General features: G+C 39.8%; 1 protein-coding gene and 1 long non-coding RNA gene across 4 annotated transcripts in view; one reads left to right on the top strand and one right to left on the bottom strand.

Moving 5' to 3' along the window:
- Nucleotides 1–15675, bottom strand: part of RSBN1L (round spermatid basic protein 1 like) — a 65293-nt gene extending 49618 nt beyond the window's left edge. Inside the window, exon 1 of the mRNA XM_019940526.3 lies at nt 14984–15675. Coding sequence (XP_019796085.1) covers nt 14984–15548 — 565 coding nt within the window. The 5' untranslated portion in view covers nt 15549–15675. The remainder of the gene's footprint in view (nt 1–14983) is intronic.
- Nucleotides 15676–15691: 16 nt separating this feature from the next.
- The window catches only part of LOC109550758 (uncharacterized), a 68368-nt gene continuing 67848 nt past the window's right edge, over nt 15692–16211 (top strand). The window contains exon 1 of one of the 3 annotated variants that reach the window (XR_012333893.1): nt 15692–16204. This is a non-coding gene — a long non-coding RNA (uncharacterized lncRNA). The remainder of the gene's footprint in view (nt 16205–16211) is intronic. The other 2 variants (XR_002177408.3, XR_012333892.1) reach the window with 2 other exon arrangements.

The following is a 16211-nucleotide window of genomic DNA, read 5'->3' as shown; positions in this document are numbered from 1 at the left end:
AATAAATAAATTTATTTTTTTAAAAGAGAAATGAATAAAAGACCCTTGACTATCCAGCCCCAATTTCTCTTTAAAAAAAAAAAAGTGACACATTCTAGACCTCTTAAGTCGACATTATACAATTATTTAGTTAAAATTATACTCTATAATGCAAACAGTAAATCATACAGTTCTTTCCAGTTAATGTAATAACATAAGTGGGAACAAATGCTCTTTTTATACACTCCTAATTATATTTTTTCATACAACCAATTAAGGTTCTAAATTTTTAAAAGTTATGTATTTAGCTAATACCACTAAATAACTCTCCTATAGGTGCTTTATCTATTTCAGTTCAATGTAGAATATGCTCTTAATAAAATTTTACAAAACAAATATACCTATTAAGGCCCTAATAAGTATACAGGGAGGAACTGTTTCAAGCTTCCAAAGCTAGGTTAGAAGAAGCCTTGCTGTTTCCACCCAGGTCTCTTGGTCTCCTTCTGCCATGTAAGAAATCCTACTATCCTGATGAGGAGATCATGTAAAAAGGCACCGAGGTGACAGGAGAGAGAGGGGACCAGCTCAGCATCTCATCATCCCTGACAGGCAACAGGCACATGAGTAAAGTCATCATGGACTCACCAGACAAGACTAACCATCAAATGAACACCACTGAGTAACCCCAGTCAGCCCCGAATGAAGCAAAATTACCTAGCCAATCCTGCTGAATTCCTGACCCAGAACATCATTAGATACAATAAAATGGTGGTTGTTTTAAGCCTCCAAGTTTTAGGTTAGTTTGTTACACAGCAATACCTAATGCAGCCTTCACAAAATCTTCTTATGCTCAAAGAAGTTGGGCTAAGTTATGTATGTACAAGACATGCAATGACTTCAGAGAAATGTTAAAACAGAGTATCTTATAAAAACAACTGATATTTTAAAATCTACGATGAAGGGCTAGAATAAAGATGCTTAGCAATATATAATGTCAAAGCTATAAAGAGAATCAAACATCTATAAATTATTTCCTGCCTCAGTATCTGTGACACTGCATAGCTCAGTTTTCCTATGTAGTTCCCATGAATGTTACACTTCATATAACGCTCTAACTAGAACTTCTTTAACTCTTTATTGAAATCCTACCACACTGTCTTTCAAAGTTTCTCTCAAAACACCCTCTCCTTCCTCCTGCATCCCTTCGGGAGAGGAAAGGGATTCTTAAGAAAGAAAGGGATTCTTAACATCTACCTGCGCCCACTCCCACTAGCTACCACCACTACTTTCCATTTGCCTTGTGGTATTTAACTTACTGTACTAAATATTATAACTACTTTTTCTAGTACCCTGCTAGATTGTTTAAGTTACTTGAAGGCATGGACTGCAAACTATTGATTTAGTCATTTTTGTTAACACCTACCACAGCATCTAAGCACTAAAAATGTTTAAGTTGAATAATTATACACTCTGCTACTAGAGATCTCAGATTTTAAAGACAAACACAATGCTTGATGTACCACAAACAAATCACTTCCTGAACGTTACAAAGTAATCTTTCTGTAATTCAACCTGTTCCTGATTATAATTGATAACCTTTCACTGTTATAAAATTATATACCCAATTATCAAGTACATGTAGAAAAACCAAAAGCTTTCTTATATACCAGTAATAATCTGGAAAAAAAAACTCCCCAAAATAAAACAAAATACAAGAAAACTCATAATATGTATTAAATATCAATAAATTTTACAGAGATATAAAAGAATAGGTAAAGATATACATGTAGCTTTTAAGTACAAAGATAATTCTGTAACAATTACAGTTTGCCCCTAATTCAATCAATATATTTAATAAAAATCTCTATGGGATGGGGGGGGAAGGGGTACTTTACAAAATAACTCTTAAGTTAATCAAAAAGGAAAAATAAGAGTAAAGGAACCTTGATCCAAAACTCAAATACAGGGCTTCCCTGGTGGCGCAGTGGTTAAGAGTCCGCCTGCCGATGCAGGGGACACGGGTTCATGCCCTGGTCCGGGAAGATCCCACATGCCACGGAGCGGCTGGGCCCGTGAGGCGTGGCCGCTGAGCCTGCACGTCCGGAGCCTGTGCTCCGCAACGGGAGAGGCCACAACAGTGAGAGGCCCGCGTACCGGAGAAACAAACAAACAAACAAAAAAACAAAACTCAAATACAAAAATTTTCCGAAGGCATCACAGACCTAAATTTAAAACCTAAAACTATAGAGTATCTAAAAGAAAACATAAGAGAAAACCTATATGACCTTGGGTTAGGCAAAGCTCCCTTAATTCAGACACAAAAAGCACAAACCATAAAAGAAATAAATTATAAAGTGGACCTAATCAAAATTCAAATTTTCTGCTGTGAAAAAGTATAAAGGACAATATTAAGAGAAAGAAAAGCCAAGGAATTGGAGAATATATTTGCAAAAATACGTATCTCATATGGAACTTGTTCACAGTGTAGAGAACTTTCACAATTTCCTAATAATAAGAAAACACCCAATAATAGACAGTTTGAACAGACATGCACAGAAGAGAGATAGGGATGGAAAATAAGCACATGAAAAGATGTTCAACATCACTAATCATCAGGAATTGCAAATTAAAACCACAATGAAATACTACTACATGTCCACTAGGATGGCTAAAATTTAGTAAACTGACGATATCAAAGGGCTAGTGGGAATGAAAAATGGTACAGCCACTTTAGAAAAGTTTGACAGTTTCTTATGAAGTTAAACATGCACTTAACCATACAACCCAGCAATTCTACTTCCAGGTATTTACGGAAGAGAAATGAAAACATATATCTATCCCAAGATTTGTATGTAAATGTTTGTAGCAGGCTTTTTAATAATTATCAAAAACTAGAAACAATCCAAATGTCCATCAACTGGCAAACGAAAAACCAAAGTGTGGTGTCTCCATACAATGAACTACTACTAGAAATAGAAAAGAATGAACTGATTAATGTAACAACTCAAAAGCAACATGCTAAGTGAAAGAAGCCAAACATGAAAAAAGTTAGATAGTTCAACTTAAAAGACATTCTGAAAAAGGCAAAACCATTGGGACATAAAACAGATCACCCCCAGAATGGAAGTAGTGGGAGAGCACTAAGTGGCAAGAGGGAACTTTTTTTTTTAATTTTATTGAACTATAGTTGATTTACAGCATTGTGTTAATTTCTGCTGTACAGCAAAGGGACCCAGTTACATATATTCTTTCTCATTATCTTTTCCCCTCATGGTTTATCACAGAATATTGAATATAGTTCCCTGTGCTATGCAGTAAGACCTTGTTTATCCATCCGATATATAATAGCTTGCATCTGCTAATCCCAAACTCCCAATCTTCCCTCCCTCATCCCCCCTTCCCCTTGGCAACCATAAGTCTGTTCTCTATGTCTGTGAGTCTGTTTCTATTTTGTTATGTTCATTTGTGTTGCATTTTAGATTCCACATATAAGTGATATCATACGGTATTTTTTTTCTCTTTCTGATTTACTTTGATTACTATGATATAATCTCTAGGTCCATCCATGTTGCTGCAAATGGCATTATTTCATTCTTTTTTAATGGCTCAGTAATATTCCACTGTATATATACACCACATCTTCTTTATCCTGGCATCTGTTGATGGACATTTAGGTTGTTTCCAAGCCTTAGCTATTGTAAACAGTGCTTCTATGAACATAGGGGTGCATGTGTCTTTTCAAATTATAGTCTTGTCTAGGTATATGCCTAGGAGTATATAGCATCTCTATTTTTAGTTTTTTTAAGGAACCTCCATACTGTTTTCCATAGTGGCTGCACCAATTTACATGGGTGGCTGCACCCAATTAAATCAACATTGCAGGAGGGTTCCCTTTTCTCCTTACCCTCTCCAGCATTTATTATTCGTACTTTTTAAAATTAATTAATTAATTAATTTGTTTGTTTGTTTTTGGCTGCGTTTGGTCTTCGTTGCTGCGCACACACTTTCTCTAGTTGCAGCGAGCAGGGGCTACTCCTCATTGCAGTGCGTGGGCTTCTCGTTGCGGTGGCTTCTCTTATTGCGGAGCACGGGCTCTAGGCATGCGGGCTTCAGTAGTTGTGGCTTGCAGGCTCTAGAGCGCAGGCTCAGTAGTTGTGGCACACAGGCTTAGTTGCTCCGCGACATGTGGGATCTTCCCGGACCAGGGCTCGAACCCGTGGCCCTGCACTGGCAGGCGGATTTTTAAGCACTGTACCACCAGGGAAGTCCCTATTTGTAGACTTTTTAATGACGGCCATTCTGACCAGTGTGAGGTGGTACCTCATTGTAGTTTTGATTTGCATTTCAAAGAGGGAAATTTTTGATTTTTAGTAGTATGTGATAAAAGCTGGCATTCTATATTTGTGTGGAAAGGAAAAACTATTCAGTGAATGGTATTAAAAACTAATTACTGGGGGCTTCCCTGGCGATGCAGTGGTTGAGAGTCCGTCTGCCGATGCAGGGGACACTGGTTTGTGCCCTGGTCCGGGAAGATCCCACATGCCGTGGAGCGGCTAGGCCCGTGAGCCACGGCCGCTGAGCCTGCGCGTCGGGAGCCTGTGGTCCGCAACGGGAGAGGCCACAACAGTGAGAGGCCCGCGTACCGCAAAAAAAGAAAAAAACAACAACTAATTACTGGAACAAAATTAATTATGATTCCTACCTAATTTTATGTCTAAATAAATTCCAAACAGAGCAAAGGTTTTCATTTATAATTGCATTACAGATTTTGTAAACAAGCTCAGATTAAAAATATAAAATATCCTGTTTGTACAATGTGTAGTAAGTTTAATTTTTTGAGGTTAGAATATATAAAATAGCAATTGTGATAATTCAAGATGAGTCAAACATTCAATTATTATTATCCACACAGTTCATTTTCTTTCTAGTTATCATGCCATTAATACCTGCCTCTTGTGCTCACCTGACAATCTGCCCATTGTTTGTGAGCAGCTGGTCAACTTCTCATCCCATTATCACCTTCTGCTGTTTTCACATTTGAAATAACCTGCCAAGATTTTCCTGAACAACAATCAGACATCTCTTCTGAGGAGGCAAAAACAGCCGTAACGTAGTGCAACTTATTCATTTCTCAAAGTTATCAAGTACCCAGAAGTTGAAGGCCTGACCTGAAACAAGATAATCACAGCCCCAGATTCCAGAGAGCTTACAGTCTGGTGAAGAAGACAACTAAACATGTGATTAAAATGAAGTGAAGAAAATGAAAAGACAACCCTCAGAATGGGAGAAAATATTTGCAAACAAAGCAATCGACAAGGGATTAATCTCCAAAACATACAGACAGCTCATGCAGTTCAATATCACAAACAACCCAATCAAAAAATGGGCAGAGGGGCTTCCCTGGTGGCGCAGTTGTTGGGAGTCCGCCTGCCGATGCAGGGGACGCGGGTTCGTGCCCCGGTCCGGGAAGATCCCACGTGCCGCGGAGTGGCTGGGCCCGTGAGCCATGGCCGCTGAGCCTGCGCGTCTGGGGCCTGTGCTCCGCAGCGGGGGAGGCCACAGCAGTGAGAGGCCCGCATACAGCCAAAAAAAAAAAAAAAAAGGGCAGAGGATCTAAATAGACATTTCTCCAAAGACGACATACAGATGGTTAAAAAGCACATGAAAAGATGCTCAACATCACTAATTATTAGAGAAATGCAACTCAAAACTACAATGAGGTATCACCTCACACCAGTCAGAATGGCCATCATTTAAAAGTCTACAAATAATAAATGCTGGAGAGGGTATGGAGAAAAGAGAACCCTCCTACACTGTCGGTGGGAATGTAAATTGATACAGCCACTATGGAGAATATGGAGGTTCCTTAAAAAACTAAAAATAGAGCTACCATATGATCCAGCAATCCCACTCCTGGGCATGTACCTGGAGAAAACCGTAATTCGAAAAGATACACGCACCCCATTGTTCTCTGCAGTGCTATTTACAGTAGCCAGGACATGGAAGCAACCTAAATGTCCATCAACAGAGGAATGGGTGAAGAAGATGTGGTACACATATACAATGGAATATTATTCAGCCATGAAAAAGAATGAAATAATGCCATTTGCAGCAACATGGATGGACCTAGAGATCATCATACTAAGTGAAGGAAGTCAGAGACAGATATCATATGATATTGCTTATATGTGGAATCTAAAAAAGGCTATAAATGAACTTATCTACAAAACAGAAACAGAGTTACAGATGTAGAAAATAAACTTACGGTTACCAGGAGGTAAGTGGGGGGGATAAATTGGAAGATTGGGACTGACATATACACACTAGTATATATAAAATAGATAACTAATGAGGACCTACTGTATAGTACAGGGAACTCTACTCAATTGTCTGTAATGGCATATATGGAAAAAAATCTAAAAAAGAGTGGATATATATATAATAGATTTGCTTTGCTGTACACTTGAAACTAACACAACATTGTAAATCAACTATACCCCAATAAAAATTTTTAAAAAAAATGAAGTGAAGAAAGTCAGGATATGGCAAAGTGATATGGGAAGAGACAGCAAGGAGACCTAATCTAGTCCAGGGAGTAGCAAAGGCCTCCCTTTCAAGTTCAGTCCTAAAAGATGAGTAAGTTCAGTGGAGTAGAAGTGTGGAACTAGAGATGGAAGGATAATGGATGCAGGAAGTTCTAGGCAGCAAGGAGCACTGAGGAGAAGCTGAAGAGCTAAACGAGGATATGATCATCCAGAACCTTAGGGGACATTTTAAGGAATTTGAACATCATCTCATAAACAGAAAAGTGACATCAAATAGGCATTTAGATCTCTAGTTATCACTTAGGCTGTAGAATGAAAAATGAAATGAAAGATCATAGATGTGAAGTAGAGAGCCCAATAAGGAAGCAGTTATTCAATAACTGAGGTTAGAGATAATTAGGCTAGAGATAATTAGCTTTCAACTAATACTAAAAGAAAGGAAGGCATAAAAGTAGATAGATGGGAAAGACAGTGGCTAGAAGCGAAAAGATCTGGCTACAGGTGTGATAAAGTTAAAGTGGAGAATTCAGTATTCAAACTTGAGCACTGAGGTAAGGAGCATACATAGAAAGACAAATTTGTGTAAGGGAGACAATGAGTTGTGAACATATTACTCTTACAGTTCTATGGACCACCTAATAGTGGTCATGTCAAGCAGGCAACTGAATACACAGATCTAAACCTCTGGACTAAGCTAAGATTTGAGGAGTGCTAACAACAGACATAAGAAAACTAACAGGGTCATTAGCAAAGCCAGAGAGTCTACTACTGTAAAAGGGCCCCAAAGTAAACCAAATGCTAAAATAGCTGCAGCAGAGATAAGGAAAATGGCAGGGGATGCTAAAAGGGGAAGGACAAATGGAATGTAAACTGTCAAACTGTTGAGTGGAGTGAAGGTTAAGGGACCATGCCTAATCTTGGGGTTTTTAGAGACCTTTTGAAGACTGTGAACCGCTGGTTACCTAAGAATTAATGATCTGAGATTATTTGCTCCTCACAGAAAAAGCCCTCCACATAGACACACTGAAGCACACATGTTAACTGAACAGAATCTCCTACATACAGAGCAACATTTTTAAACCTCACCCTTGGACTCACTACTAATTTGACATGCATCTGATAACAGAACTTTAATAAGGTACTTTCCTCCATCTCAAACTCACATCCATCTTTTTGAACCAGTTCTCTTACAGGCATACCCACATTTTTTCAAAAAATGCTTATTCTCTCCATCTGAAAGCATAAAATAACATGTAAATTCTCCTTTCTTGCTATATATTTGAAAACCATGATGCCCTATCATATAATCCCTCTTAAAATCTTCCTTTTCATGTCCAGGAGCACCAATCATTTCACCACTAAAATCACGTCATTTCACTACTACAGTAGTCTCCAATACCCCTGACTCTACAATTTTCTCAGCCAATCTCTCCTAAACAATGCTACTAAAGTAATATTCCTAAAATACCAGTTTGAATATATTATCGCCCTACTAAAAAACTGTGCCTTGCTGTTGCCCACAGAATGAAGTCTGAACTCCTTATCCAGACAAACAGAAAGCAGATTATGGCAGACTTTCAACTGCCATGCAGTCCTATCTCACAACTTTGTACAAAATCATCAATCCCAGCCAAATGGTTCTTCTCACAGACCACTGAACATGCCAGACACACTCCTGTCTCTACAATCTTGCTCACACCATCCCTCCTGTGTAACAAGCCTGTCTCCATCATCTCCATTTACATAAGTCCTAATTTTCCATCAAAGCTCAGTTCATTTACTTGGCAAACTATCTCACAATGCAAGGTACAATTCTGGATGAAGGAGTTTTAAAAATATTAACATGGTTTGCACAGTAGTTTAGAGAGAGAGCTCTGAGGTCAAACTATCTAAAGATCTGAAACCTAGATTTACTACTTATTTCATATCCTTCAGCAAGTCATTTAAATTATTCTGAGCTTCCATAAAGCACTTTCAAAAGTCTACTATCTAACTAAACTTTAAAAAAGTTGTGAAAATTAAATAAAAATTTATATAAAGTGCTGAGTATATAGTTCTATAAATGTTAACCCTTGTTCTTATTTTTGTTGTTTCTGTCCTCAAGAAGCTTATATTCTAGCACAAACTGCACCTAAGTACTCACTGCATCAGCTTGTGGCCCATCTCAAAAAAGCTTGACAGAATTTACTAATTCTGACATTTTCATTATCCTCAAAGGAGAAAACCAAAAGTATACTGTTCTGGTTTCTTTTGTATTAATTAAATTTTTTTCATGATAAAAAGTTAAATATTTTCAAAAAAAAGTTAAATATTTTAAATCTAAAATTCAAAAAAAATGTACAAAGTTTAATGTACCTTCAGAAATAAAAATGTTTAAAGTGATAAAAAATTAGTTTAGTTGGTAAGAGTGTACATTTATTATTAATTCTCCTTAATCACACACACACAAAGATTTTATATAAGCCACAATTATTTCATCAGAATTCTTTTTACTCTAACTGAAAAAATATCATTATCTTTTCAATATCCTATTTTAAGTAGTTTATCTGTAATTTGAAACTTTAATTCATTTGAGGATGGTGAAAAATTAATGACATTTACTATAATAACTGGAAACCTCTGACATATAAACTTCTTTCAGCAAGTTAGTATGGTTCATACTAATACCAAAAATTCTCAGAAACCAGGATACCAATGGGAAAACTATACAGGTTATACATACCCATGAATTCAGTGAAACTAAACGTGTCCAATGTGTTATACAGCAAAGAATGGTTAGGAACTAATATCCCTACAAATGCCTACCATATACCAGGCTCATGTAATTCTAACAACCATGCTGTGGACACCGATAGTAACAGATGAGTATGAGCTCGAAAAGATTAAGTGATTTCACCAGTGTCCCACAAATAGGAACAAATCAAAATAAGGCTAAAATTTAAGATCTCTTCTTGAAAAACATACCACAACAATAGGGAAAAAAAGAACTAGAAACATAAATTCCACCTTTAATGTAACTAGGAGATACTGTAACTGTAACCTGAGATATAATTTATAAAGACAGAACGTTGACGGTGGAATGGTAAATGACCTGGCATAAATGGAAGAAGGTTAAGGTAAGTCCCTATAGAAAGAAATAATGACAAAGAACCCTGTTTACTCTGCAGCACCCCAGAAGGGCTTAGAAATGGGAGGTGCTGGGAAAGGCAAGATGACAGAACCACACTGCTTCACCCCCCGCCCACGCTCCCACCCCCACACTCCTAAGGGAATGAGAGGTGTTCAGCAAAACTGAATCACACGGTGGCTCCAGCCTCAGGGGCGACACACACAGAAAAAGGGAGAAGCGAGTGCTGGTATGAATACAAGGAGACTAAGTGAAAATTTAGAAACTGGTGAGACCTGTAGTAGCTTTCTTCCTCCACCCAGCACTAGAACTCTGCCATCAATACTCATTACTTCTGCCAATCCTCTCCTCGCTCCATTATTCCACTTATGCAGACGGACAGAAAAATGAAGGACCATTATTTGAAGAAACTGAAAGCCTTCTTACCCACCACCTAGAGAAGAAAAAATAAAGATTAAAAACAAGGGAGTTCATTAGTCACTAAGCTATGCTCATGCATGCCCAGTGAGCTTTCAATTAGTTTTGCAACATTCTCTTGAATATGAAGGAACTGCTGAGGATCACACAGATCTGAAGAAAGCCTTCAACAACAACAAAAAGAGACCAAAACAAACAGAAAAAAGAAGAACCAAAAACAATGCAAGGCATGGAAGAAAATGTCAAAGAAACTGTAATTAATATCCTTGAAGAGATAACAGAAGATGCTGTACCCATGAAAAAGAAACAAGATGCTATAATACAGAAATAGAGAAGAGCTCATAAAACATTTTTTTTTTAAAGATACCTGAAATTTTAAAATTCAGTGAAAGGGTTGAACTCTCCCAGATAGGACAGAAGACAGTTTTTTGGAGATCAAATTTCTCAGCATCAACATTGGAAGCCAAGCAATAAAGGAACACCTCCAAACTTTTAAGGAAAAATGATTTCCAACAGTCAAGTGTGACTCAACAGCACAACAGTCAAGTGTGAGGGTAAAAACGAACCCCCCCCAAAATATCTCATGCACTCTTTCACGGTAATAGTAGAGAAACCAAAAAGAAGGAATAAACTAAAAGGAAGGCATGGGATCCAGGAAAAAAGGGACTCAACAAAAGTGAAAAAAATTCCCAGAATGTCCCAAGATAACAGCTTTGCAGCAGGCCTAAACAGAAAACAATCCAGAATAAAGCAGGAAGGACAGCTACAGAAGGGATGACTACAGGAATAAGTGGAAGTGGTAAGTTTATGTGACAGATTTGACCATGTGGAAAATTGTACTGAGAAGCATTTTACTGAGCTGCTGGAGGATACAGAAAGACAAAACTAAGCAAATGAAAAAACAAGGCATGAAAAGCAAAAGGTTACATGGGAAAACTAAATCATAGTAAACTACTATCTCAGCAGTGACAAATATTTGGTTGGAATGATGAAAACTCTCAACGTGAATTTAACCTGAAATTGCAGAATAACAGTATTAGAAAGATGGAGGAAAAGCCTAGTTTGAAAAACCTTTTAACATCTATCCCTTTAAAATCATTGATAATTACATACCTCAAATTATTCAATTCTAAGGAAAGCTTCTATTTTCATTAAATTCTGTAACTACACTCTCAAGGCAAAAATTTAGTGAAATGCACTGGTTTTGTCTTGGGCTACTTCACAGGGTCATTTTAAGGAAATAAGGTAATAAATGCAAAGCAAAAATTCTAACAAAAATTAGAAGATCTATACAAGTTTTACTGGTTACTGGAATCAGTTAAGGCAGCTTATTATCTAGTAATATGTTTGTTCTATTGTTTGCTATAATTCTTTTTTTTAATATTTATGTATATATTTATTTTGGCTATGCCTGGTCTCAGTTGTGGCACACGGGGTCTTCGTTGCAGCATGTGGCATCCTCAGTTGCAGCATACAGGATCTTCTTACTGCAGCATACAGGATCTTCTAGTTGCAGCATGTGGACTTCTTAGTTGCAGCATGCATGTGGGACCTAGCTCCCCAACCAGGGATCGAACCTGGGCCCCCTGAACTGGGAACACGGAATCTTACCCACTGGACCGCCACACAAGTCCCTGTTTGTTGTAATTCTAAATGTTGGACACCTTCAGCACATGTTCACTTTTACCTTCCACATTTACCAGTTAATAATTTATTTAATCTTACAGGAAAATGGGCTGCGAACTCTTTAGTAGTTTACCTCTTTATACACCAAAATTTTTATTTCATAGTTTTAAAAATCTAGGACTTCCCTGGTGGCTCACTCGTTGGGAGTCCGTCTGCCAATGCAGGGGACACGGGTTCGAGCCCTGGTCCGGGAGGATCCCACATGCCGTGGAGCAACTGAGCCCGTGCACCACAGCTGCTGAGCCTGTGCTCTAGAGCCCATGAGCCACAAGGGCTTAAGCCCAGGCGCCTGGAGCCTGTGCTCTGCAACAAGAGAGGCCACCATAATAAGAGGCCTGCTCACAGCAGCGAGGAGTAGCCCCCGCTGGCGCAACTGGAGAGAGCCCGTGGGCAACAATGAAGACCCAACGCAGACAAAAATAAATAAATAAATTTTAAAAATAAAATAAAAAATAAAACTAATTTTAAAAAATCTAAAATGTTTTGCACTTTTCTTTTTATAAGAAATAAATTTAACTTTTACTTGATGACTCAGGCTGTCATGCAAGTCGGCTACAGTACTATGACTATATGGCCTCAGAGGTTTTAGGTCTGTAAGGCATCAACCCTTATGCTAAATGGACATAAACTGGTATGCTTTTATAACCTTCCTGTTCATCACTCTTAACTTTCAGATCTACTGTCAACGATCCTTCCTCTATCTGGATTGACCCATCTTTTATTTACTATGGGGTTAAAAAAAAAATCATCATGCTTCTGACTCAACATTTACTAAATGCCCTGCCTTTCATACACACACTTTCATTTAATCCAAATAACTTTTGTTAGAATGGTAGTCAATGTAAAAATTTAGCAGTTCTGACTAAAGACTTTAAAAAAAACTACTACAAATAAATACAGGAGTTTAATTGCTTAATGGAGTTTGGGGGCTGCATCTTTTGGATGGTTTGGGGGGTTTTGTTTGTTTTTTGAGAGAAGGATTTATTTTCCTTGCTTTGGTGTCTTTATAACTAATTTCCAGTTCTGATCAAGATTGGTTAATCAATGATCTATGGGATAATTGTGGGAGTCACTGAACTATCCTATGTGCTATCCTATCAACTATCCAACTTAGAGCAATACCAAAAAGAGATATATACTTAAAACTACAGACACGTGGTCATCCATTCACTAAGACTTTCACAAAAAACGCAGAAAAATGAGAAATGTATTGCAAATTAGGACTTTTATATTTGCAATTATATCTATATTAAATGCATGTATATAATTTTGTTATTTTAATACTTCTGTTGCTTAAAAAATTTCTTAGTTGAATAAAACAGAACCTCAATTCAGTTAAATCTGAACTTCAGAAGGATATGAGTACTTCCCAAATTAAGAGGTAAAGATTTTCACCATTAAATGTATCACCAAGACACTGAAAAGCAATCCTTCTCATTGATTTTTAGTTATTCCTCTATAAAATAGCAGCATTTCCATTAAAAAAAAGAAAGAAAGAAAAGAAAATCTTACCATAGTGTTACTATCTAGTCACTACTCAAAAAACCTACATAAATCATGGAATAAAAGCTATCATTGCTTATATTCAGGCTTAATAATGTAAGCTGTAGCCTTCAAAAGGAGGATTCTAAATGTAATTTAAAAGACTAGAAAACTTTCTCTTTAACAGTCATTTCACTTTAAAAGCAATTTATGTGCTCCAGAGAATTGTTAAAGAATGCTTACTTATTTATTTTCAGCCAATCCAATACATCGACAATGTTATACCCATATTCACGTTCTCATTCAAATAACTTAGAAGAGCAAATACACTGTTCACACATCACAAATAAGACTGATATTGAGCTGCAAATGCTGACTTCCAGGCACCTTCAAATTTTAAATGTAATTATTAAAACAAAATTGCTTTAAAATACTAATCACCTAAAATCCCAGCCTAAAAGTCGTATAAATTCCATCCTCAAAACCACTTTCCTGGAAACAACACTCTCCAAAGCTGAGGGATCCTTTACCTTGTGCCAGAGTACCTGATGCCTATGCTTAGACGTCAAAGCTTTGCTACAGGCAAAATATCAAAAAAGTAACACTGTTGCTACATACTCGTGCACAACATTTTTAAAAATTGCGAAAATATACCTTTCTAATTCAAACAGAGAATTTTTCATGATCTAAGCTACCATTAGATCAGCAACGCTAAAACTGCTTGACATTTCATTTTTCCTAAAACAAACAAAAATACTTTCACGATACTGTGTATCAATGTACATTTATAATAAAGATCACTACGTGCTTTAAGCTTTTGATCACATAAAGATCTAATTTTCAACCAGTCTCCACGTTGTACCACTGTCAAAACTGTGTATCAAACATCTAAATAGGTAGGACCATCTATTTTATAGAAATACTTCCTGAAAATTATATGACTAGCCTACTTTTTAAAAGAAAACCGCGCAGTCGTGTCTGAAAAGAACGCTTAACAATTTGCCTTTCTCTGATGCTAAAACATTTTGCAGCAAGTACTTGGTCTGGCCAAAAAACGTCAATGCTCCTGGATTTTATCGTTTGCTGCAGGAAAAAAAGAATATGGCTGAAAATTCTTTCTGAAGGGTGGTATTTCAAACAGGACCACTCACAACACTTAAGAATACGGAGCGGAGAGGAGGGTGGAGGGAGGGTACCTTATGAAACAGCACACTCCGGGCCCTGCACACTACCTCATTTCCCTAATAGGGATGAAAAGCTCAGGCCTCTGGTAGCTTCCAGCTGACGCCAATGCGCTCCACACCCCTCTTTTTGACAGGATTTTCTGGCGTTGGAGCCTGTGTCACAAATACAAATTCCGTGATCACGTCTAAACGGTCTAATAATCAAGCATCTTCTACAGGACCAAACCCTTTGCGATCCCATTCCCTCCCATCTCCCTCTGTAGCGAAATACACCTAGGCGGGTCCTCTACATCGAATTCTACAAATCCTGCCGCGCATTATCGAGGCAGAAACGATACAGAAAATAGATTTCAGCCATCCCCCTCGATGCTACCGAAATTACAGGCTCCATTTCCTGTCCCCATGGGGACCGCAAAATCTCCGAGGGAGAACCGGACGCCTCCCGCCCCCTCCAGGCTGGCGCAAGCGGCCCCCGCGCTCCCCCTGCCTGGGCCCCGCGGGCGCGAGCGGGTGGCGAGGACCCGGGGCGCCCTCCCTTCCCCCCACCCGGCGCCGGCACCCACCTCTCGGCAGCGGCTTCATCTCCCCATTCTCCTCGAGGGCTGCCCCGCCGGCCTCGCCTGCCCCGCCGAGGCCGTGCCTCCTCCTTTCCTTCTCTCGCTTCTCCTTGGGTCTGCGCGGCTTGGCGTTGGCTGAGGAGGCGGCGGCCGGCAGCAGGAGATGGTGAGGCTGAGCGTGCAGCAGCGTAGGAGGGACCAGCAGTTTGCGCGGCACCGGCTGGGACGAGGAAGCAGAGGCTGAGGAGGGGACGGCCGTGCCAGCGGAGAAAGAGAAATTGCTCCGAGCAGAGGACGGGGAGGGGGCAGCAGACAGAGCGGCGAAGCTCCAAGACCCAGGGCTGCCATAGCTCCGAGGCGAAGGTGCCGCGGAAGACTGCAGCTGCCTGCTGTTGCCGCCGCTGCCTCCTTCTCCGTTCAGTCTCCGCGGCGTCTTCTTCTCCTCAGTCCGGATCTTCTTGGCAGACAGAGGACCCGGCGGGTCCCGGGAGGGGGGCTGCAGCTTGGAAAACGGTTCTTTCTCCGAGACGGCGGCCGGGGCGCAGTGCACTAGGCTCGGCGGTTCCGCCATTTTGCGCTCCTGTTGTATTTACTCTCCTCCGCTCCCAGGCGCGGGGCAGGGGCGGGCTCTCCTCAGGGGGCAGGGAAGGGGCGGAGCGGCCGGGCCCTCCATTGGGCGAGCCACGCTGAGGGATATCTTAAGAACCAATCAAAAGCGCGAGTCTGGAGCCGAAGTTGTGGGGGGAATCGCCAAGCGTACCAGTTTTGGAGGTCACAGGGCCGCGGGGCGCGGCTAATGGCGGAGCAAGCTGTGAGGGGAGGGTCGTCCAGTTGTCGTCAGCGTGAACGCGGGTGCCCAGTGAGTGTCTGAGAGAACCCCATCTCCAGACCCCAAAGTCTGCCCCGGCCCCGCGCTCGTCTCTGCCTCGTCGACTTTGTCTTATACCACTGTCCCTTCCTTTTTCTCTGGGGGGTCCTTTTGGTCCCTCCCCTGCCTTTTCCCGCTCAGAAAGCCGAATTTCGCAGATTCTCAGCTCCGAGGAGAAAATTTTGCCGGAAATTAAATCCTTCCTTCTGTTAGGCAGTAGTCGATTGATGGGAGGAGCTAAAAGTCACTTGGTGTCCTGACAAGATGTGTTACTCTTTTGCTAAGATCGTCATCTCTAATGCTTTGAGGGAGGTAACTTCTGCACACCTAGAACTTTCGGATTACTACCGAGCCTGAAGGTAAGAC

The sequence above is a fragment of the Tursiops truncatus genome, chromosome 9 (genome assembly GCF_011762595.2).
Source record: "Tursiops truncatus isolate mTurTru1 chromosome 9, mTurTru1.mat.Y, whole genome shotgun sequence".
In the NCBI taxonomy this organism is placed as follows: Eukaryota; Metazoa; Chordata; class Mammalia; order Artiodactyla; family Delphinidae; genus Tursiops; species Tursiops truncatus.
The sequence above is the reverse complement of the archived record's forward strand: the minus strand, read 5'-3'. Positions and strand labels throughout refer to the sequence as shown.